Source organism: Heterocephalus glaber, unplaced genomic scaffold, assembly GCF_053883595.1.
Source record: "Heterocephalus glaber isolate CG9 unplaced genomic scaffold, H.glaber_assembly_v1.0 deba00001745, whole genome shotgun sequence".
In the NCBI taxonomy this organism is placed as follows: Eukaryota; Metazoa; Chordata; class Mammalia; order Rodentia; family Bathyergidae; genus Heterocephalus; species Heterocephalus glaber.
Genome location: NW_028258451.1, coordinates 1,757,243 through 1,779,894, shown reverse-complemented (window position 1 = coordinate 1,779,894; position 22,652 = coordinate 1,757,243). Strand labels below are relative to the sequence as shown.

At 61.5% G+C, this 22,652-nt stretch overlaps 5 protein-coding genes and 1 long non-coding RNA gene across 11 annotated transcripts; 3 read left to right on the top strand and 3 right to left on the bottom strand.

Moving 5' to 3' along the window:
• Positions 1-2,571: 2,571 nt before the first annotated feature.
• Rpl28 (ribosomal protein L28) lies at positions 2,572-4,886 on the bottom strand. Its single transcript, XM_004866653.3, has 5 exons — positions 4,713-4,886; positions 4,381-4,469; positions 4,163-4,286; positions 2,796-2,914; positions 2,572-2,718 (listed from the first exon to the last, which is right to left on the bottom strand). The coding sequence occupies exons 2-5, from the start codon at positions 4,459-4,461 to the stop codon at positions 2,629-2,631; spliced, it is 414 nt and encodes a 137-aa protein (XP_004866710.1). The 5' UTR covers positions 4,462-4,469; positions 4,713-4,886; the 3' UTR covers positions 2,572-2,628.
• A 110-nt stretch (positions 4,887-4,996) lies between these two features.
• Tmem238 (transmembrane protein 238) lies at positions 4,997-7,970 on the top strand. Of its 2 annotated transcripts, XM_087201053.1 has the most exons (3): positions 4,997-6,652; positions 7,441-7,621; positions 7,855-7,970. In XM_087201053.1, exons 1-3 carry the CDS (start codon positions 6,128-6,130, stop codon positions 7,953-7,955), a joined length of 807 nt encoding a protein of 268 aa, XP_087057179.1. In that variant the 5' UTR covers positions 4,997-6,127; the 3' UTR covers positions 7,956-7,970. The 2 variants fall into 2 exon arrangements, with proteins under 2 accessions (XP_087057179.1, XP_087057180.1); XM_087201054.1 differs by lacking the exon at positions 7,441-7,621.
• Positions 7,971-9,196, bottom strand: Tmem190 (transmembrane protein 190). Of its 4 annotated transcripts, none has more exons than XM_021245752.2 (5): positions 9,095-9,196; positions 8,932-9,004; positions 8,652-8,777; positions 8,496-8,580; positions 7,971-8,414 (listed from the first exon to the last, which is right to left on the bottom strand). In XM_021245752.2, exons 2-5 carry the CDS (start codon positions 9,002-9,004, stop codon positions 8,273-8,275), a joined length of 426 nt encoding a protein of 141 aa, XP_021101411.1. In that variant the 5' UTR covers positions 9,095-9,196; the 3' UTR covers positions 7,971-8,272. The 4 variants fall into 4 exon arrangements, with proteins under 4 accessions (XP_021101411.1, XP_004866711.1, XP_021101409.1 ...); XM_004866654.3 differs by having other exon boundaries at positions 8,969-9,004; positions 9,095-9,152; XM_021245750.2 differs by having other exon boundaries at positions 8,932-9,161.
• A 3,226-nt stretch (positions 9,197-12,422) lies between these two features.
• Positions 12,423-16,658, top strand: Il11 (interleukin 11). Of its 2 annotated transcripts, XM_021245749.2 has the most exons (5): positions 12,423-12,906; positions 13,769-13,941; positions 14,093-14,179; positions 14,280-14,441; positions 15,522-16,658. In XM_021245749.2, the coding sequence occupies exons 1-5, from the start codon at positions 12,900-12,902 to the stop codon at positions 15,690-15,692; spliced, it is 600 nt and encodes a 199-aa protein (XP_021101408.1). In that variant the 5' UTR covers positions 12,423-12,899; the 3' UTR covers positions 15,693-16,658. The 2 variants fall into 2 exon arrangements, with proteins under 2 accessions (XP_021101408.1, XP_021101406.2); XM_021245747.2 differs by lacking the exon at positions 15,522-16,658 and having other exon boundaries at positions 14,280-15,513.
• On the bottom strand, positions 15,723-19,745 carry LOC110346058 (uncharacterized). The gene is made up of 5 exons (XR_002389824.2): positions 19,581-19,745; positions 18,419-19,469; positions 16,887-16,967; positions 16,741-16,802; positions 15,723-16,536 (listed from the first exon to the last, which is right to left on the bottom strand). It is a non-coding gene; the product is annotated as an uncharacterized LOC110346058 (long non-coding RNA).
• Positions 16,962-22,590, top strand: Garin5b (golgi associated RAB2 interactor family member 5B). Its single transcript, XM_087200967.1, is given in 9 exon segments — positions 16,962-17,948; positions 18,077-18,190; positions 18,262-18,520; positions 18,714-18,738; positions 18,892-19,138; positions 19,376-19,869; positions 19,872-20,538; positions 20,540-21,169; positions 22,317-22,590. Coding segments are annotated over 8 exon segments (2,448 nt in total). The 5' UTR covers positions 16,962-17,948; positions 18,077-18,092; the 3' UTR covers positions 22,345-22,590.
• Positions 22,591-22,652: the final 62 nt, after the last annotated feature.

The window sequence follows — 22,652 nt, the reverse complement described above, 5'->3', positions numbered from 1 at the left end:
TTCACCGAAGACGAAATCTAGATGGCTGCTAAACCGTAAGAGGTGTCCCACATCCTTAGCAGTTGGAAAAATTCAAATGTAAACCAGAATAGATGCCATTATCCAAATGAGCAACAATTACAAAGTCTGAGCCAGCTGTGGTGGCACATGCCTGTCATGTCAGCGCTGGGGAGGCTGAGGCAGGAGGGTCAGAGTTCAAGGCCAGCCTGGACTGAGACCATGTCTTAAAAAACCAAGCAGCTGCAGTGTGCACAGCACTGTCTGTTGTGTACAACAAAGGGAGGGAGGGCTCTGAAGGTTTATAAATTTTTGTATTCAAATAGAATTCCTCCTTGACCCGGGGATTTCAGTGGTTTTGCTGCCTGCTGCGCAAGCACAAGGACCCAAGTTCAATCCCTGGTACCAAAAAAAAAAAATAGAATTCCCCCAGAAAAATATACACAAACCTTGTAACATCAGTTGTCCCTGATAAAGGGACCTGTCAAGGAGACCAGAATGAAAATGAGCTATTTCATTGTAGAAACTTTCATCTTTAAAAAGAAAGTTTTTGTTTTTAAACAAGGTCTTACTGTGTATCCCAGGCTGGGCTCAAACTTGCCATCCTCCTGACTGCTGAGATTACAAGCGTGCACACCTCTCCACCCCCGGCTTGAGAGGTGACTTTTGAAGACCCAGTTTACATTTACAGAGAAATTATGACAATGGTAGTGTCCCTATTGCCAAACCTCCATACTATGCAGTCCTAACACCAGCATGGGTGTGTGTTTGTGTCCCAGGCTAACAGAGCACCTGCCCTGGACTCCACTGGCCAAAGGACCCCGGGCAGCAGGGGCTCTGTGCTCAGGGATCAGCCCCTGGGGGAAGCCAGGCTCCTTGCTTGGGAGCATCCCTGGTCCCGGACACTCGGACTGTGCTGTCACACACCAGGAGTCAGGAATGTCCTGCTGTGCGGACAGAGGACCAGCGACCCCAACCCTCCTCCTGTGGAGAAGGAAGACAGAGAAAAGGCAGGCAGGGTCACCAGTGGCTGGAGGGAGTGACAAGGCCGCTCTGGAACTGGGCAGTGTCTGGAGCTGTGCAACTCTGTGGACCCACTGAAGTTACTTCGCACACCAGATGCCAGCTACTCAGGAGGCTGAACCAGAAGAATCTCAAGTTCAAGGCCAGCCTGAGCCACTAGGCAGACCCTGCTTTAAAGAACTGAATTGCTCATCTACCAAATAATTTTTAAAGTAATGGATTACGTACTGCTAAAGGATGAATTTTGTTAATTCTATTCTAAAATTACTTGTGGGGAAGTTTTCTTTTTTTGAGACAGGGTCTCATGCAGTTTGGGCTTGCCTCAGCCTCCTGAGTGCTGGGATTGCAGGGACCCACCACGGGCACCACCATGACCAGCCAAAAGCCTTGGCCTAAGCCGATAATCATTCTCCACATGCACTGTTCACTGGCCCCGGGCCTTGGCTGCCTGACAGCACAGCAGTGGAATTCCACCTGGTTTTGGTTTTTTTTGGCAGGACTGGAGACTGAACCCACAGCTTTCACACTAACCCACATCCCTAGCCTTTTAAGTTAACGAAACAAAGTCTCACTGAATTGCTAAACTGCCCAGGTTGGACTGAAACTTGCAATTCTCCTGCCTCAGCCTCCCAGAGCCATGCTGGGCTGGCTCTCAACCCTTCTCTGCGTGAAGTCTCAGTGGACAGGATGAGTGGGAGCTGCAGGGAAGGGAGGGAGCTTAGTGCTGGGCCAGTGGGGTGCGGGTGCCACAGCAGGGTCCCAACAATGGGCAGAGGGCCTGGCCTGGTTGGGCCTGACACAACTGCGCACAGAACCGCATCATAGCAATGGTCAGGATAAGCCTCATCCTCCCCTACACAACCCCTCCCTCAACTCCAAGAGGCGCTAACACCTGCCAGGGTAGCTAGGAGGCAAGGGTGGGACACGCACTCCACAGGCAGCCTTGGGGGTCTGTGCAACACCCACCTTCAAGCAGGTGGCCCTGGCCACTTTCAGTACCAACACTGAATTCTGGCTCCCCAGGTGCTACTTCCTGCGAGGGATGGAGCCACTGCAGCCCCCACCAGGCACTGCCCAGAGTTCACACTAGAAAGCAAGCCAGTGTGGTGACGCACACCTCCAATCCCAACGCCCAAGAGGCTGAGGCAGGAAGATCAACAATTTGAGACCAGCATGGGCTACCTCAAAAAACCAAGCAGGGCTGAGGAGAGGGGGAACCCTAAGAGCTCCTACTCCACACAGGTGGCCATGGAAGACCTCGGAGGAGACGGAGAACCACAAGAGGCCTCGCAGCTGGGGGCCCAGTACTGGACACAGCCATTTATCTCAGGTCCTCAGCCGCCTGTTCCCAAGACGGGGACACATCAGGCCCACACCACCCACAGGCCACACAGGGCTCTCCGCCCTGTGTTCACCTCAGGTCCCCAGGTCCCAACCCTGCTGTGGTGCCAGAAGCCAGTGGTTCTGGAGGCTGGCGCTGGGAGCCCCTACCCCACCCAGCAAGGCTCCAGGCTCCCTGTACCACAACCCCTTTGATTAAGGGGCTGACAGTGTGTGACATGGCCCAGGGCCATGGGAAAGCAAGGCTCTTTATTGCTTGGGGGCGGCTCAGGCACTCTTGGTGGGGCGGGTCCGCTTCCGCTTCACCATCACAGGCTTCTGGCTGCGCAGAATGGCACTGGCTCTTCGGATGGCGGCCTGTGAAGGGGGGGCAGAGTCCTTGAAGTGGGGCGCAGAGGGTCCCCGTCCCTCCCCAGCCCTGGACCAACCCTCACCATGCGCAGGTCCGGGCGGTACTTGTTCTTGCGGATCATGTGGCGGATGCTGCTGAGGGTGGCGCGTGCATTCTTGTTGATGGTGGTGCGCACGTAGGAGGTGGCTGGCTTCCGCTGCCCTGGTGAGGGGGACCTGGCATCAGCCAACTGTTGGGGCCTCCAGTGCATCTCCCAGGCTTGACGACAACGCCCCACCCCAAGAACCAGGGTGCTCTCGGCCCCCGGCACCTCTGTCCGTACAATCACTCAGCCAGCATCTGGGCACACGTTACACACTTAAGTACACACATCTTGTGCCCAGAGAATTGACGAAAACAATGGAACAGACTCTTACTTAGGGTCATAAATGTACCAGAGTTGCGGTTTTCAATCTAGGCCACAGAATGCCACACTGCAGCATTTCAGGGCCCAGCTACCCTGTGGGACACGCCGAACTGGGCAGGAATGAGACAGCCCAGCTGCAAGACCTGGTTCACAGCTGGGGCGATGGGAGAGGCACAATCTGGACTACTCTGTGATCAAAAGGCAAATGATTCCTCAAGCCAGGTGTGGTGCTGTACTCCTGTAATACCAGCACTCTGGGAGGCTGAGGCAGGAGGATCACAAAGTTAAAATCCAACCTGGACAACTGAACGAGACCCTATTCAACATAGAGAAACTTCTAAGAGGGCTGCTAGATGCAGTTCAGGGCAAGGCCCCGGGTTCAAACCCTAGTAACTCCCCAACCTCCAGCAAGAACAAACGGAGATGAAGCATCCTATGAGGCCCCTGCATCTCCTCGACTTCCCCTCACAAGTCACTGTGGAGACCCCAAAAAGGCCTGTCTGTGCCAGACACCACTCTATGTAGCTGAGGGCCTCAGGGCACTGTTCTCAGCCTCCACTGGGGGACGCAGAGGCTCCTGACCCAGCTTGGCCTCTCCATGTGGGGTTAGGAGGGGCAGCCTCTTCCCTGCTGGCCTCGCTTATCAGCTTCCAGATGGAGAAGTCCACCTCGAGCTGAGTTGTCTTGAGAATTTAAATTTTTCTGAGACTCTCCCTATGCCTCTCAGGCTTGCCTTGAACTCTATACAGCCCAGGCAGGCCTCGATCCTTCTGCCTCAGCCTCCATAGCACTGGGATTGCAGTACAAGCCTGTGCCACACCTAGTCACCCCTTAAAGATTCAAATCTGAAAACGTCGTACAATTGTAGGACCCAGTTCTGTAGTGCACACAATACCTCGGTCCGTGTTCGTTCTCCCAGTCTCTCCGCTTCACTGGGGAGGAAACGGGTTAGGGGGCCCGGACCCGTGGCTCGCAGGGCTGGGTCAGCCAGCCTGAGGCGGCTTCCCAAGCCAGGCCAGCATCCCGGCCCCCAGGACGCTCACCTGATCTCCGCTTCATGACCACCACGACCCCCTTGCCGTCGGCCGCGGGCTCCACGCCCACCGTCTTTCGGTGAATCAGCCCGTTGTAACGAAAGGAGTTGCGGGCCTTCAGGTTATTGGGCTCCTGGGGAAGGGGCGAGGGCGGGAGGATGAAGCTGAGGATGCCAGACTGGGGCCCCGGGTCCCGCCACCACTGGGCCGCGCCGGGGCCGCCTCACCGTGCTGTACGTCTGCTTATTCCTCTTGATCAGGAAGCTGGAGCAGTTCCGCACAATCATCCACTGCAAATGCGCAGACATGGCGGCGGCTGCGGGGAAACGGGCACGTGGAGACGTCAGAGGGGCAGCAGGGAGGGCGCGGGTCCGCCGGGGGCGGCCGCGATGGTGGGGAATGCGGCCGCGGAGCGCACGAGAGGCCACAACTTCAGGGGGCCGAGTAGGGGGGGCTGCTAAAGACGCCTGGGGTTCAAGAGAAGCCAATCAAGGGTCAGGGTCCGTGGGCTGAGGGCGTAGCAGGGGCCCGGCCGGCCTCACAGACATCACACGCTCACCTCTTCTCGCTGCGGCGGCCGGAGACGGAAAGAGCAAGGCTGGGGCGGGGCACCGCCTTTAATGCTGCTCACGCATTTCCGCTTCCTCTCTGCGCACGCCCGAAGTAGCTAGCCCAGCCTCCGAGGCCGCTCGTCTACTTCCGTACAACTCTGGCGCCTTAGAAAATGTTCGGCTGTTGCAGGTGGTGGTGTCACTCGCCACTCGGAAGTTTTCGGAATTCCTCGGATAGATTTACGAATGGATGCATATCGAGAAGTACCGAGAACTATTTCTCAGCAACATGGGTCCAGTACTACTTATCCAACGCTCGTCACTATCATTAGCTCACGATGGGCGTTAAATAAGCGCTTGTTTTTTGAATGAGCGCGTGAATGCATGGAACATTTAATCTTAGCCCCAACGTGCTCAGATACTTTCGCTTTTCTTCATAAGCTCTCGGCTTTTTCCCGCTCGGACATTTTCGGAACTCCCTGGAAAGGCTCCAGGATCAGCCGGCCGCCTATCCCTATTCGCCCATGCCCAGTTCGGATCTGTTCGGAAACACTCGGGCTCCATTCGGCCACACAGGGAATTGTTCAGCTAAACCCTGTAGCCCTTGGCAGTTCGGGCTCCCTAGGGTCTTGAACTCTGAAATCGAGTCTAGGGAACCTAGACGGAACTGTCTAGGCGACTTCACCCCAGGGAGCGTGGGTTTCCACTGAGGGCGAGTTTTTGGGAGAAGAGCTTTGAAGCGACCGCTCGTCGTTCCCCGGATTCGTCCCTGCGCCTCGCTGCCTCCCGCCCCGAGGTCCCCCCAATCACCCCTGAAGCTCCCTGGGAGTTTGTTGTCTGTCGGGAGGGCCGTCCTGGGGGAACAGGGGTTTCTGTTTAACCAAGAAGTGCCCGTGCCGCCTCCTCCGTACTGGAGACTGAAGCAGGGCCTCAGCACTGAGCTAGGTCCCCAGCCCTTTTTATCCTGAGGCAGGGTCTCGCTAATGTCCCCAGGTTAGACTCGAATTTGCGATACTCCTACCTCAGCCTCTCAGACTGCTGGGGTCACATGCGTGCACCACCATGTCTACCCCAGCTGGTCGTAGTTTCCGGGCTCTCTTGCGCCCACCATGGGGCCTGGCTGCCTCCTGGAGGCATCCTGAAGACCGTGTGTGTGTCCAGGGACCAAACCCAGCAGCGCTGTACCACTAAGCTACATCTCCAGGCAGGGTCTCACTAAGTTACCCAGGTGGGCCTTGAACCTGCGACCTCCTGGCTCAGCCTCCCAAAGTGCTGGGATTACACCCTCAAGTTGAACCAAGGGTGGCAGCCCCGCCCGGGCCCGCCGGGTGCCCGGCCCAGCTCAGGTGACGGTGGACGCCGGGCACACCTGGCGCCGTCCCTGACCCCGCCCCGGGCGCCCGCCGCACCCCGATCGCCAGCCATGGCGGCGGCCCGCGCCTTGCAGGGCGCCCCACCGGGGCCCGCGTGCCCGCCCGCGCCCGCGCCGCCCGCGTCCCCAGCCGCGGCGGGCCTGGGCCGCTGTCGCGCGGCGCTGCTGCTGGCTGTGGCGCTGGACGTGGCGGGCATGGCGGCGCTGCTGACTGGCGTGTTCGCGCAGCTGCAGGTGCGCGGCCGCGACTTCGGCGACCTGCTCATCTACTCGGGCGCGCTGCTCGTCTTCCTGAGCCTACTCGGCTGGATCCTCTGGTACACCGGCAACATCGAGATCTCGCGCCAGGAGCTGGAGCGCGACTACGGCCTGCGGCCCTCGGCGCTAGCCCGCCTGGCGCGCAAGCTGTCCCGCCGCTGGTCGGCGCCCGCCGCGGGGGCCCGCGCGCAAGGACCCCGGGGAGCGCGCACGGCCGGCCGCGCGCCCCCGCCGCCCGGAGCGCGCCGCGTGCGCCTGCAGCTCTCCACGCTAGAGGCCGGGCCCGAGGTGTCGGTGCGCGCGGCCGGCGAGCCCCAGGTGAGCGCGCACGGGAGAGGGCGGGGACAGGGGCGCACGCTGGGTTTGGGAAACCACCCGTCTCCAGCCTAGTTCAGTTCTCTCCGCGGCCTGTGCAGTTACGTCCCAGTTCCACCGTGGGGTAACTGAGGCCCAGGATGGTGCCACCTTAGCCAGGCATGGTGGTGCACGCCTGTCCTCCCATCCTAAGGCAGGGGCATCCCAAGGTTGAGCCCAGCCTGGGGAACTTAGCGATTTATGGAGACCTTGTCTCAAAACAACAAAAAAATAAAAATAAATCTGTAATCCTAGCACTCTAGGCTGAGGCAGGAGGATTGGCGCAAGTTCGAGGCCAGCCTGGGCTATATAGTGAGCTCAAGGATAGCCTGAACTACAGTGCAAGACCCTGTCTCAAAAATAAATTAATTGATCCCCGGTACTCCCCAATAAATAAATAAGAGTGATGTAGCTCAGTGCAAGGGCCCTGGGTTCAGTGCCCTGTACCTGTACTCACTCCCCCCAAAGTAAGACATTATCTAGGTATGATGAATTAATTTATGCATCAGAATGTAAATTATCTAATGCTCTTTGTGAGAGCTCAGAAAAATAAGTCAGTCCCACCACATCCTATGTTCTGTGGCTCTAAGGAATAACCAGACCTAAGACAGGGTGAGTAACTGTGTGTAGGGTTCAGCATGAGCTAGTGTAGAATTGGGCATATCCGTGTGAAAATGGCCATCTGTATTTAAATTCACCCTGGAAAATCCTTGGCACTCTCATGTCTACTGGGTGGGTACCCCTGCCAACAGAGCCTCAGGCCAAGGAACTGCAGTGGGGTGCTCAGAAGGAAAGGAACCAGTGAACACGGCTCCTCCTCACCTGGGCAGCAGGCAGGAAGGTGGAGAGCTGGGCTTTTGACAGATTTGTTCAGCTCTGATGAGCTTGAATTTGGATCCTCCTGCCTCCCCTGCAAGAATGCTGGGATCACAGGTTTGCACCACACAGCTGGCTTTGGGCCCAAAGTCCAAGTTCCCACCTCTCCCTGCCTGCCTGCCTGTTTCTGTCCCTGTCTGTCCGCCTCTGCCTCTCCCTGCCTCCCATGCTCTGTAGCACCCAGGATCCCAGGAGTGTAAGGTCACAGGCTGGTGAATGTGAGACTGGCTGTGGAGGGCTTGGGGACAGAGGGGCATCCAAGCACTGATCACCCCCCCTCCCTCCTGCAGACCACCCCGTGGCCCCAACGCCCAGGACCAGACTGAGACGGTGGCCGCCCCTGGCTCGGGCCACCAGGACCTCTTTGCCCCTGCTGTCTTCGCCTGGATAAATGGCTCTGCCCTCATGCTGCTAGTCTGTCTTGTTGGGGGCTGCACAGCCTGGGGGGGGCGAGAGTTCGTACTTCTGTCCAGGGGTGCTGGATTCCTGGGGAGCGAGGACCCCAGCTTCCCATGGTCGTGCAGTGAAGTCTCTTCCCTCCAAATATGCTCTCACACCAAACTCCAGGGCCACTCAAGCCGCTGCTCCTGTGGCTCTCAGAAAGGACGCCGTGTCTGTGTGCCACACCTGTACTGAGGGGTCCCCTGGATGTCCCTAATCTTCCTCCTCTCTCCTCCGCTTCAACGCCCCCTGAGGCTTCCATCCCAGTCACCCCATGGGCTCTTGGTCGACAGAGGTCTTCTTCTCACTTGATGCCTGGTCCTTGGACAGCAGCGACACAGTACTGGACAGGTCACACTTGCCCTGCAGGAAGCGCGGCAGGTGCAGCATGTCCCAGCGCCGGGCCCACCTGTGGGGAGGCAAGGGGCCTCCCTCAGCCCTCAGCTCTCCACCCCTGCAGCTGACCAGGACCCACTGGAGCCCGGCTCACCAGAACAGGCAGATGCCACAGATCAGGAGGAGGGGGCTTCCGCAGACCCAGCCCAGGGCCCACATGTGCTTCTTGAACATGGTTTCTGCACGGACAGGGAAGGTTGAGACCAGGATCCAGCCACACCCCGGTGCCCACCCCATGGCTGCCCCTCACCATCTGGCCGCTGGTGGTAGCAGACCCCATCTCTGTAGCAGCAGCGCAGGCGCAGGCAGAGGTTGGGGCTCTCGATGGCCGCCTGACCCCCACAGCTCTCCCAGTCCCACACATCACCCTCACAGCCTGGGGGCACAAGCAGGCATGGTCCGAGCAGGCCCTGCCCTGCAGGCTCCCATGGCCACACTTTGGACTGGGGCAAGACTGGTCCGGGCCTGGCCTCCTCCCTCGGACCGGGGGTCCGGGTCAGCCGCCTCCCCCAAGAGTTTAATCAGGGCACCTTCTCCCTGAGCCCCAGGGTTTGGGCTTCTGCTCACTCCACAGGTAGAAGAATCTGTGGATTCCGATCCCATCTGTGAGAGAAAGGAGGTCATAATGGGGACTGTGTAAAACACCAGGCGGCCCCTCTGCAGCCCGGTGCCACCTCCTGCCAGTGCCCTCACCACCTGGACCCTGCATCAGCAGGAACAGGCCCAACACTGGGATCCCCGAGCCCACCATGTGGCCTCCCCAGACGCCTGGGCCTCTGTGGGGACAGCCTTAAGTCACATCACCCCAGCAATGCTGGGCCCCGCCCACCCCAGCCCCAGGATTCTGAGTTCTGTTGCTAGGGGGCCCCTTAGCAAGGGCTCTGCCAGCAGGATCCCCTGGCCTGGTCACGTCTGGTCTAGGAAGTGACTTTTTCCCCTTGCAGTACTGGGGATTGAACCCAGGGTCTTTGCCTGAGCTACATCCCCAGCCTTTTTTAATTTTTTATTTTGAAACAATATCTTGCAAAGTTACTAAGTTGCTAATTTGCCCAGTCTGGCTTGAACTTGGGATCCTCCTGTCTCAGCCTCCTAGAGTGCTAGGATTATAGGTGCAGGCCAGCATGCCCAACTAGGAAGTAGTTCTTTTAGTGCCCAGATGTTAGGGTCCCTGGCAGGTGCCTCAGGCTTTAGGGGACTCCCTTAGCCACTGGTAAGAGGGAAGGAGAAGCCGATGAAGAGCTGGGCTGGGTCAGCTCCCCTCATCCATTGGGGATCCCTAGCAGGTGGATCCAGTGGGAAGACCTCCTTGCCCAAAAGACCCTGTGCTCCTAACTGGATACCTGCAAAGGTGGCCTCAGGTGGCAATGGGGAAACCTTGTCGCTAGGGAGTCTTACCCCATAGCAACCTGGGGGAGGGGCTCACTGAGCCCCATTGTGAGGGACTGTTGCCCCAGCAACGAGGAGACCTGCAGAAGGAGGGACCTGGAGGCTGAGCCCTGGTGGAAAGGCTTCCACCCTGGTGCCCCAGGATGCTTGTCTAGGCCAGGCTAGGCCTCCTCTCTGGCAAGCATGAGCCAGGGTCCACCTGGAGGAGCCAGGTGGGCTAAGATATGAGGCACAGGCGGTGAAGGTGCCCACCTAAGACTAACCACCTGGAAAGGGGAAGTTCTCCAGAGTTTCCTGTTTGTTTCCTTTGGTTTCCCCATAATTGACAAGGGTGTGGCTTGAAAGGAAAGGAACCCAGAGCAGGGCTGGGTTGGCACCTGGTACCTAGACACCAATCCCGGCGGTCACTGAGCTCCGGGAGGGCATTCCAGTCCCGAGGGTACCCGGGCTTTGCCCAGGGATTACTGGTCTGAGGGCGGAGGCCAAGGCAGACCCTGGGAGTGAGGGCGAGGGTCAGAGCCAGCTCCCATTTCCCAAGTCCAGGGCTGAGTCCTGGTCATACCCTGATCTCTTGTAAACATCCTGATGTGTGCTGAGCTGGCCCAGGGCTACCTCCGTCAGAGATGACACTGGTCCGAGGGGGCCCAGTGGGGGGTGCGGGGTGGGGGGTCAGAGGGGCTGTGGGGCTGAGGCCAGGCAGCTGCTGACTGTTTCCTGTGTCAACATCATCTGGACCCACTTCCCAATTCCCCGGATTCCTTAGGGATCAAGGAGGGGGTAGGGGCGGGGCTCCTTCTCCTGGGACTGCGGCTTGGGGCTTGGGACTGGGGGGGGGGGCCACCGGCACGGCCCTCACCGCTAATGACAGGTTTGAAGTGCTTTTGCGGCTGGGCTGCCCCGTCACCCCAGAGGCCAGACAGGACCCCCCAGGGACAGACAGACCAACACACAGCCAGGGACTTGCTGACACACCCGCAGCACAACCTCACCACGCCAGCACTGCAGCCGGGACCCCTGACCGCCCCAAGGCACCCTCGGAGTCTGTGGCCAGCCTAAGGGCGAGGGGCTGCCCTGAGACCCCAGCCGGTTTCTGGGACACCTACTTGACCTGCCATCCGTCTTCTCTACTATGTCTGCGCTGCCCTCTCTGTCATATCTTGGGTTCCTCCACTCTGCCCCTGTGTCCCTTGGTGTCTTGTATTCTCTCTCTCTCCCCCACCCCCCAGGAGTCCCAGACTCCCCCAGGCCTCCTGCAGCCACAGTGAAGGGGAAGAGTCGGACCCCATCGTGGGGACCAAGACTGGACCAAAAGTGGTCCCAAGATTTGACCTGGTTTGGTGACTCTCCCCACATAGACAGCTGTCCACCCAAAGTGCAGAAACACCCAAGGCGTCCTCTGCCCCCTCCCAAGGATGCTTTAGGGTCTGGACCCAAGGTTCTGAGGGAAGAGGGCCCAGGACTGAGCCCCCGGGTCCGAGGGAGGAGGCTGGCCCTGCCCACTGTGGTCTGTCTGGGGGTGGAATGCGGGTGGGGACAGGGCTGCTGGTCCCCTAGTGGAAGCGGGTGGCATTCCTTGATCCCTGGTGCTGCTCGGGCTGGCCCCGGGCCCGGTGCTCATCCCCTCCGGCTTGTCCATCCCCTGGGCTAGTGGCCTGAGTCACCTTGGCTGGCCCCACCGGTCTGGGGGGGCTACGTCAGCTCTCCCCTCACTGACGCAGCTCGGGGGCCCCCCACACTGACTCAGCCGGAAACAGGCCCCCTGAGGGGTGGGACCCAGTGGTCAGAGGCCTGGGTCCCAGCAGAGCCAGGGCTGGGGAGGTCCCGGGGCCCCAAAGGGGTGGCCTGGCCTAGCAAGGGAAGAGCTCTTACCTGAGGCGATGAGGTCATCTCCCACCAGGGGGGGCTGTGACCTCACCTCCCTGGGCACCGGCGCCGGCACCCCCCAGTGTGTGATGTGGGGCAGCGAGGGGGAGCTCTGCCCGCACAGGCTGAGGGAGGCGCCACCTGGGGTCTGCAGAGACCTTGGAATCCCTCCCTCCCGTGCTCAGCCCCAGCCCAGCTCCCTCCTGGAAGGGACACTTGGAACTGCTGTCACCAAGCCCCTCCCTCGCTGGGCTGTCCGTCCTGAGCCTCTAGTCCCTTTGTCTTCCCTATCTGTCCCGGAGGCTGTTAGTTAAGGGTCCTGGTGGTGACCACCCGTGGCTCCATTGTGCTTCCCATAGCAGAACTCGCCTTATCCTCACTGAGGGTGTTTGGGGCAAGGGTTGTCCTCAGTCTCATTTCACAGCTGGGGAAACTGAGGCACGGGGGGCAACATCATGTGGGTCCTGCCTCTGGGGAGTGTCTTGATCACTCCCTCCTCTGTTCTGTGGCACTGGGGATTGAACCCAGGGCCTTTGCACTTCGATACATCCTCATTCCTCTCTCTACTTCTTACAGAGGCAAAGTCACTAATTGAATTAGAGGTGTGCACCACCGCGCCCAGCTAGGGAGTGTCATGATGCCCCTTTCTCTGAGTTCCGGGTGTCTGTCTGGTCCTCTTCCACCTTCGCGCCTCTCCCTGGCTCTGCCTGCTGTGCCCCGTGTTCAGTGTTCGCCTGCAGCGTCCGCACCCGCACCTATTCCCAGCGTCCCGTCCTGGCCTTCCCTCTCCGCCCGCCCTGGCCGCCAGACCCCCACCCGCCGCCGGCCCTGCTCGGCGCGCGTCTGCCCCTGCGGTGGAGGTGCAGGGAGGGGACGCCGATGACCTCACCAGCCCCTCTCCGACCACCCCCTCCACTTTTCAACTTTTCCAACTTTTCCTTCCGTGCCCTCCTCTGAGCGAGTCGGCGTGGGTCCTGCGAGGCGGCCGGCTCGTCTGAATGGAAAAGGCAGGAGGGAGGGTGAGTCAGGATGTGTCAGGCCGCCCGCCCGGCCGCCCGCCCGGCCTCCTATATAACCCCAGGCGCCCGCTCTGCCTCCCTGCGCCTCCTGCTCGCAGGCACATGCCTCCCCTCCCCAGGACGAGGCCCAGCTGACCCGGGGCTGCGGGGTCCCCGGCAGGCAGCGGACAGGGAAGGGTTAAAGGCCCCCGGCTCCCTGCCCTGCCCTGGGGAACCCCTGGCTTGGGGACATGAACTGTAAGTGGGTCCCAGTGCATGGGGTGGGGGCAGCCGGGACAGGGAGGGAGCCCCGGAGCCGGGCGAGGGCGCAGGGAAAGCCGAGCAGCGACTGGCCCAGGACAGGATGGGGGCCCGAGGCCAGCGACAGCCGGGAGCGGCCCTTTGGTATCGGGGTACCAAGGGGCTCGGACACCCGGGGACCCCAAAGAGAGGCAGGGGAGAGAAACTGAGGCAGGGGATCCGGAGGAGAGAGCGCGTCCGGGAGCACGAGGCCAGGCGGGACAGACAGGGCGACCGGGTGTGGACCGGGCTCGGCCAGCAGGCAGCCAGCGCCGGCCGGCACGGACGCGGGCAGCACGCGGGGCCGGGAGGCGGGCCGGGGGCGTGGAGGGGGACAGCGAGCGGGCGGGGGCGCTGATTGGCTGGCGGGCGCGGTGGGCGGGGCGGGACGGGCCGGACCCAGGTGCTCGGGCCCCGCCCGGGGGGGCTGCGGCGGCCTCGGGGGATCCGCGCACGTGGGTCCCGGCTGGCCCGGCTCTGCCTCCGCGCCCAGGCCCGCGGGGCTCCGGGTCGGAGGGGGCAGGTCCTGGCCTGCGCTCCCCCCGCCCCGCCCCGGGGCCCAGATTCCGCCGTCCGGGGGCGGACGGGAGACGCCCGGCCCGGCCCGTCTGCCCGCCCCAGGCCCGTCTGCGCCGGCGGGCGGGGCGCGCGCCGGGACTGAGGAGGGAAGGGGGGAGGCCCGCGACCTGGCCTGGGCGCGCCCTGAGCCATCCCGCCCCTCCCTGGGACCGGGCCTCCAGCCTCAGCCCCAGAGGTCCAGGCCCAGCCTCCCCCCTCAGCCCCGGTCCGGGCTGAGCTCTTGCTGTCCTCCCGCCCCCAGGTGTTTGTCGCCTGGTCCTGGTGGTGCTGAGCCTCTGGCCAGAGAGAGCTGCTGCCCGAGGGCCACCTCCTGGTCCCCCTCGAGCGGCCCCAGACCCTCGGGCAGAGCTGGACAGTGCGGTCCTCCTTACCCGCTCCCTCCTGGTGGACACGCGGCAGCTGGCCGCACAGCTGGTAGGAGGCGGGAGAGGGTGGCTGGGGCCAGGACATAGCGGCAGGGGTGAGTCCCGGGGGTCTCCTCGTCAGCCAGCTGGAGGGCAGAGCCCAGGGAGGGCGAGTTGGGGCCGAGGTGGGGTTGGGCCCCCTCACAACTCTTTCTCTCCAGAGAGACAAGTTCCCCGTGGACGGGGACCACAGCCTGGACTCCCTTCCCACTCTGGCCATGAGTGCGAGTGCACTGGGAGCCCTGCAGGTATGGGCGGGGGTGTCCAGGAGTGTAGAGCGGGACCAGGAGGGCGGCCGGGCAGGGCCGGCTTGTAGGAGTGGCCCCCGACACCTCGTCCTGCCCGCAGCTGCCCAGCGTGCTCACGAGGTTGCGGACTGACCTGCTGTCCTACCTGCGACACGTGCAGTGGCTGCGCCGGGTGGGTGGCCCTTCGCTGAGGACCCTGGAGCCTGAGCTGGGCACCCTGCAGGCCCGGCTGGACCGGCTCCTGCGCAGGCTGCAGCTCCTGGTACGCCTGGCTTCTGGGCCCTTACTGGTCCAGCCCTGTACCCTGGAACCCCAGACCCTGTCACCTGAGACCTTGAACCTTGGAGCCCCAGCATCCCAGACTCACTCTGGAGACCCAGCCTCCAGACCAGATCACTGCTCTGAGATCCCAGGCCGAAGGCCCCCAAGACTCTGTGGCCCTAAGACTGAGGCCTCAGAACCCATGATCCTCCCCAGAAAGTCCAGGCTGTCACCTCATGACGCTGGCGACCCAAGGTCCTGGTCTCCTGACCACTGAGACTGTCGGACTCCAGAGCTCCAGATCCTACCTGAAATTACAGACTTTGAACCCAAGACCTGAGGTCTCCGTCCTGAGGCACTGACACTCAAGGATCCAAATCCTCACACCAAGACTGGGAGACTCTGGTCCCACAACAGTGAAAAGCTCAGACTCACTTGAGGCCCAAGCCTCAACCCTGCGCTGCAGGAACCTGACCCTGCCGTCCTTGAGACCCCTCCACAATGCCAGCCCTCGAGAACCTACACCTGAGATCTTGGACCCCAGACCCAGACCCCTGCCCCAACACCCAGTCTATCTTCCAACACAGAAAACCCTGAAACCTCCGATCTTGACTGTGTCCTCTAAGACCCCAGGCCCTGACCTCCAAAGCCCCTATCCAAGACCCCGAGACCTCATTTCTGGGGCCTGCCTCCACATTCAACCTCCTGGCTCTGGGACCCAGGCTTGAGACCCCAGCCCTCAATAGAGGCTCCACGGCCCACCCAGCCCTGAGATCTTGGGGCTGACTCCAGACTCGAACCCAGAGCCTGGACACAGCCCCAGCCCCAAGATGCTAGCCCTGCCTACCCTTGGAGGCCCCAGCCCTCACCTGGCCAGCAGAGACTTCACCCCAGCCCCACCCTTAGGATGGCCAACTTTTGCTTTTGTGAGAGGATCTCACTACTATTTCAGGCTGGCCTTGAACCCTTGGCGATCCTCCTGCTTCAGCCTCCCAAGTGCTGGGATTATAGGCTCTGAGGAGGGCCCTGCTCCCGCCCCACCCCACCCCACCTTTTACTAACCTGTGCCCTCTCCTGACAGATGTCCGTCCTGGCCCTGCCCCAGGTGCCCCCAGAACCGCCCACACCACCCCTGGCACCTCCTGCCTCAGCCTGGGGAGGCATCCGGGCGGCCCACGCCGTCCTGGGTGGGCTGCACCTCACCCTGGACTGGGCCGTGCGGGGGCTGCTGCTGCTGAAGACCCGGCTGTGACCCAGGACACAACACCACCGCCGTCCCTCCTTCGAAGCCACGTCTTATTTATTTATTTATTTCAGTATCGGGACGGGACGGTCAGGGACGCCCCCTCACCAGGCCCCTGGTTAGACAGACTCAGTGAGAGGGGTGCCTGTGCCTTATTTATACTTATTTATTTAAGGGCTGGAGGAAGGGAAGGGAGGCAGGCGACTCACGGGCCCCCGATTCTGTAAGGAGCCTTTCTACCATGTCTTCCAGGGCCCTCTCTCCCCCTGGGCCTGGACAGGAGCATATATTATTATTTATTAAACAATTACTTTGTAATATTAGGGTGAGGAGGGAAGAGAAAAGGAAGGCTGGGTTTTGATGCAAAATGGTGAGAAAGCCTCGTGAGACAGAGAGGGGAACTGCAGGCCCTTGTGGGGAGTCGCTGAGACTTGGACTTGGACCCTGGGGTAGAGCGGGCAAGGGGTGTGGCTGGTGGCCCAGAGAACTCTGGGGAGGCGGGTTTGAGCCCCCGTGAGCCAGCACCTGCCCCGTGGAAGGTTCCAGAAGGTTCCGGAAGGTCACCCCGTGAGTGATGGTATCAGCAAGGACAAAGCTGCACGCTTGAGGTCATCCGTTCTGGCACTGTTCCCGCTGGCAAGTGGGAAAGGACCTGCATGCCCAGCGGTGGGGACAGCTCCATAACGAAGTTCCTCCTCGCTAGAGGACAGCCATGGCGCACTGTCCAGGCGGGCGCGGCAGACAGCAGGCTGCACAGCTGCCTCGTCATCCCGATTTGGGGCTTCTCTATGTGTACAGATTTTTAAGTCCCAGAGGGAAATACACCAACATGGTGATAATGGCTGTCTGAGGGCTGGACACAAGAGGAAGGGTTGTGGGTGACTTTTATTGTTTGCACTTGTATTTTCAAGAATTTCTACCATGACTATATTTTGCATGACACATTTAAAATAATAATAAACACTATTTTTAGAATGATGGAATATTGGCCTCCCTCCCCCCCAAAAGCCTCAGAAAGGAATAAGAAAGACCACTAGCTGGGTGTGGTGGCACACACCTGCAATTCCAGCATTCAGGAGGCTGAGGCGGGAGGATTGTCACAAGTCTTCGAGACACTGTCTGAAAACAACAAAAGAAAAAAGAAAAGACTGCTAATTGAGCCTGTGCTCTGTGCCACACTCCAGCCTGGGGCTTTGAACTTACAGGATTTCCTTGGGGCCTCAAATATGTCCATTTTACAGACAAGGGAAACGGGTCGTGTTTTTGTTGCTCAAGGTCACGCAGCTATGGACAGATAGAATCGAGATTATTTTCTGCTTTTGGTTTTTGGTGGCGCTGGGGACGGCACCTAGGGCGTTGCGTGTGCACTCCCAGTGGAGCACTCACCACTGAGCTACATCCCCAGCCCTTTATTTTTTGTGATACTGGGAATTGAACTCGAAGCATCAGACATGCTAGGTGGGTGCTCTACCACTGAACAATGTTGCCCGTGGGATTTTGGTTCATGGAGACAGGGTCTCGTGAAGTTGCCCAGGCTGGCCTCGAGTTTGCAATCCTCCTGTCTCAGCCCTCCACGTAGCTGAGATTACAGGTGCATGCCACCACGCCTGGCAGAACTGTGAATCTGCTCTGGACGGGCCTCATTCAAAAACTGGTGACCCTTTGTAGCTCAGGTTCAGGGACAGATGGCACGGGCCTCCACATACGAGCACTGTGGAAACTGAGGCTCGGTATGGGTTCAGGTCTCACGCAGGGTCCAGGGAAGGGCCAGTGGCAGAGCTGGGACTGTGACTCAAGCCTTTGGGTTAATGGTCCCCTTAGCATAACACTTTGGGTTAATTGCCCCCCCCGGGGGGGCCACCTGGTGCTGTCCCAGGCTGAGTGGGGGGGGGCGTGCCTGGGCCCCTGGAGCACTCCCAGGATGGGTCCTTGTGTGTCAGCTGAGGTCACAAAGCCCCTCTGGGCTCCTCCCAGCCCAGTCCTGTCTACCCCCGCAGGACCATAGCCACAGCCTGTGTCCCCCTACCCTGGGAGGCTGAGCTCAGGGGCCAGGGCCCGTGGGGTGGGGTGGCCCCTGGCGGGTGTGTCCTTCCTGAACTCAAGCCTGTGGCCATCATGCAGCGGCTTTGGAACACCTGGCCAGCCCAGCCGCTCCAGGGCCCCTGAAAGTGGGTCCCCGTTCTGGGCAAGCTGCAGAAGACCCTCCAGAAGGGCGAGTACCTGCCCCTACGTCTGCTGCCCATGTTCGAGAGTAACTTCATGCAGGTCCCTGGGGGCCGAGGGCAGGGAGACTGGGTGGTGAGGAGGGGCTTCAGGCGGCTGGTGTGGTCCTAGCCCTCGTCCCAGCCACCCCAGGTGACAGAAGTTGGGAGCCCCGTGTTCCTGCATCACAGAGCTAACCTGGTGACCATGGGTGTGGCTGCCTCTCTGCCTGGCCTGGTGCTTCCAGACATCCTGCTCTTCGCTCACCCCTGGGCCAGGGATGGCCCCTGCCTCGAGCTGACCAGGTGCCCGTCTGCCCCCACCCAGCCCCACCGTGCTGCCCACCTCTGGTTCTAGCCTGTCTCCTGCTCCCCAGGATGATCCCGCTGGACTTTGTGCCCCTCTACATCCATGACACATCTGCCCGGTGCCTGAAACTGTGGCTGGTCACTGCCCGCTGCTACTACCTGGACCTGGAGGCCCCTGACCACGAGATGGGCTTCCTGTTGGACTGTTGGGTGCGCCTCGCTCACCTGCTCCAGGAGCTGGCAACCGCCTGGGCCTCTTGGCCCCTGCACCGGTCTGGCCATGATGCGCCCCTGGCCGACGTGCCTCCCTCCACCTGGCGCCTGCAGGTGGGACCCTAGCACAAAGACCTTGGGGCAGCAGGGCTAGGAAGCCATAGGGAACTGGGACTCAGGCCAAGGACATGGCCTCAGGAAAGGGGCAGAGGTCCTGGACCCCTGAGCCTGAAGGAGGAAGGCTGGGTGACGCCTGCTCCTGTCGGTGATGGGGATGGCCCTCCTGACTGCCCCTGCCTGTCCACAGGACCTGGCCCACGGCAGCCAGACAGGTGAGCGGGTTTGCCCCATCAGGCCCTCCTGGGGCAGGGCCCCCCCTTAGGGCGTGGGCAGAGCTCCAACACTGGGGTTCCCTCCCTGTCCTGTGAGGTAGCCCGCATGTCCTCCTCCTGCAGTCCCTGTCCCTCCTCTCTCCCCTCTGTTAGCTACCACGGAGGAGCCCACCTTTCCTCGTAAGAGCCCCACTGTACAGAAGCCGAGGAAGGCCAAGGTGAGGTGGGCGGGTGGCCAGGGTGGGGCTGGGGTGAGCACCAGGCTGCACCTCCCTGACTGCTCCTACTGCCCACTCCCCCTCCAGCGCAGGTTCAAGTCCCGGGCCGTGGGCGACTCCGTGCCTCTCATCTGGCCACAGCAGGAGTGTGCTGACTTGAGGACGAAGTCCACGGAAAAGAGGTGGCCAGGGCTTTTGCTGCTGGTGGGGGTTGGGAGACAGATGGAGACCCCGGCCCTGATGCCACCTGGTCCTACCGTGCCGTTCCTATGGGTCCGCCCCCAGTGCCAACCCTGACAGACGAGACATCCAAATCCATGGTTCTGGTGAGAGGAGCCCCTTCCCTCTGTCACCCTGTGTGGACCACAGGTGGCTCTGGTCCCGTCCCTGAAAGGCTCCGGCTGTGTTCTCTCCACCAGGGAAGGCCAGCATCACCATCCGCACCATCTTCAGCATCATCTCCAGCACCATCCACCAGGCCAGCTATCCCACAGGGCTGGGCCTGGCCGGGGTCTGAGGGAGGAGGGTGGGCCTTGGGACCCCGGGTCTGAGGGGGGAGGCTGGGAGCCAGGCCCTGCCCTGGCACTGACCCTGTACCCCTCTCCCACGACCAGGCCTGAGCACCTGACTCTGAGGCGGCCCCGGCCAGGAGGGCCTGACTGCAACCCCTTCCCGCTGTGTCTCACGGAGTGGCGCTGCCCTTTCTCGGCTGGGTCCATTGACTCCTTGGAGATGCTCCTGTGGCAGCGTGACACTGAGGAACTCCTGGACCCAGAATCCAGTACTCTGTCCTCCTCCTCCTTGGGCACAGCTCCATACTCCCCTGCCCTGTACTTCTTTCCGCCCTGTCCCTCTTTCCCCGGTCCTCAGGACAAGGCCAGACATGTGGACTCGAGGCTGGGCCAGGGGCCACCACGTCCCAGAAGGCCCCGGCTGGCGCTGGCCCACAGCGGGGAGCACCGGTCACCATGGACCAGTCGCAGAGGGCGCCAGCTGTCTTAGCCCCATCCTGGAAGACCCCAGCTGCCTCTGCTGGGCCCCAGAAGTCCCCAGCCACCTCCCCCCCGCCCATCCCAGAAGGCCCCGGCTGTGCTCCCCCACCCCACAAGCCACCGGCCCAGTCTCGGACAGTCCTGCCTGCATGCAGGAGTCCCCAGGCCCCAGAGAAGGGGCCTCTGTTCCTGCCCACCCTGTCCCAGCAGAGCTCTGCCCCACCACCCCAACCGCAGGCGGCCCCCAGCCCTCCCGCCTTGCAGGGGAAGCCCCCAGCCCGGCTCAACGTGGTGCTGGCAGGACCTCCTGGAGCGGATGTGACCGGGAGAAGCAAGTGCAAGGGGACACTGGTGCCCGGGGTGTTGGTGGGCAGCCAGGAGACGAATGGGATGGCGAGGACCCAGAAGGTGTCCCTGGAGCTGCCCTTTGCCACCACCGCCAAGGAGCCCAAGGAGGTGCTGGTCAGCCAAGCCCAGGAGGTCACCCTGCGGGGCTGGCGGGACCAGGCAAAGTTGGAGGACACGGCCCACAGGAGGAGGGAGGAGGTGTGGCTGGACCTGCCAGGCATGAGGTCCAAGGAGGCGGGGCAGCAGGAGAAGGGTGAGGACCCAGCAGGTGGCCATCGAGGGTCCTGGCCAGGAGTGCAGCAGGGCCTTCTCTGTGGAGGACCTCTTGCTGGCCAAGCGGCTGACCAAGGCCAACTCCAAAGAGCAGCGCCTGAGTCCCCCTATGGCTTCCCTGCCCTCCTGGCTCTCGGGGACTTCCCGGGCAGCAGCCCTGTGGCTGGATGTCCAGGTCTCGCTGCCCTTGAGTCCCAGCCAGCTGTCCCTGCTGCAGGACACACGAGTGGTGGTTAGGGAGCAGCCAGAGTTTCACCCCTGCATGAAGGAGCCAGCGGAGCGACAGACCGACCGAGAGCCACCCCAGGGCTCAGGCGGGCCTTCCAAGGGGCGCTTCAGCCCCATGCCTGGCTCTGACAGCCCGATGAGGGCTGCAGAGCCCCTGTTGCCCGTTCCCCCTCCCGCCTCGCTGTGGGAGGACTTGCTGAAACCTCCCCGCCTGCCAGCCTCTCAGCAGCTTTCAAGGGCCACAGAAGGGCCCCCGCGGATGCCCAGGCAAAGCGTCCTGCCAGTGCTCTTGGAAACTCAGAGTGTGAGGGAGGGGGCCACCAAGGCGCAGAGGACAAGGGGGAACCTGGGATTCCTTCAGCCTTTGGCCAGGTGTGTGCAGATGGCAGGCAGTTCGTGTCTGCTGTCAGCTGCATCATGTCTGAGGGCAGGCGGAGAGGACCCTTACTCCACTTGGTTCATTCTCTCTTCCTCTGGCCTGTCTCTCACTTCTGGGCGGTTGGAAGTTTTGTCTTGAGGTTGACCGCGTGCTAGGCATTGCTCCTGACAGTACGGGTCCCACGATACGGTACTGCTGGCACCTAGTGGGTAGGGGCAGGGCCATGCTCTGGTCGCCTACAAAGCACAGGGCAGGTCCTACTGCAGCACAAGTGGAGGAGCTGGAGGAGCTCTGTAGACCTGAGGGGATGCAGCACAGCGGTGCAGGCGCCATAGCTGAGCACAGGGCAGAGGCCAGACTTCCGCTGGCAGTAGGGCTCTTGGGTGGGTAAGATGGCAGCGGGAGATTGTGGTGGCTTGGGCGGGGGGATGGGGTCCTGGGACCCCAGTTCCTCTGAGGGCTGAGGTAAGATGGCCTTATGGATTGGCAGGGGGGGTTGTGGGTTCCAGGGGGGTCCAGTCTGAGGCCAGAGGGGCAGAGAGGAGGGGTTTTGGAGAGGATATCTGGGACCCGCCCTGTTTTGCACATCTGGACTCTGAGCTGGCCAGGGAAGACGCTGGGGGCCCCCTGGAGAGAGGCGTCTAGAGTTCAGGGCACATGATTTGGGGAGTCCGGGTGGATGGAAGGGTGACTCTGAGAGGAGAGGTCAGCAGCAGTGGAGAGGAAGGAGACCAGCCAAGGCGCTGGGGAACTGAGGCATCCGGAGCCTGGCAGGCAGGCGGGCGGGCACAGCGTGCACATGGGCGGCCAGGACCTGTGGTTCATCTGCCGGGAGGCAACTAGTGGGGGATGGAGGCCTGACAGGGGCAGGCTTCGCAGAGTGCAGAGGCAATAATGGGCTGGGGCAGGGCCGACCTTAGGGACAACGTGCCAGGGAGAAGGAGCCAGACGGCCATGTGGCCCTGGATGCCCGACCACGGACGCCCAGAACAGGCAGACTCCCCAGACAGTGGTGGATGGTGGTTTTCAGGGGCAGGAGGTGGAGTGGCAGGGAGCGTCCGAGTGTTTGGGGTGTTGAAGGGGGATCCACGTGCTTGGAGAAGCCAGGCCCCTGACCCCTCTGGCTTTCTCTCTCCGAAGCCGGCTGTGTTCCCCGTGGTTTCAGTAGCAGGTCGCAGAGGCGGCGGCTTGGTGGCAAGTTGTTGAGGAGCCCGCGGGGCCAGGTACCCCCGAGATCCTGGGACCTGCCTTAGGCCGCCCCGGAGCGGGCCAGGACTCATCTGCCCTTTTCCTCCGCCCACAGGCCCCAGGGTGCTGGGCACCCTTCCTCGGAGTGCTGGAAGGGCTGGTGGGGTCCCTCCTCAGGAGACAAGAGCTGTCTGTATATTTATATATGGGGGTGTGGGGTGGCAAGAGGCCCCCGAGTAGAAATTAAAGACCTGAGTCTGGGACTCTGCGCCAAAGCCGTCTTGGTGC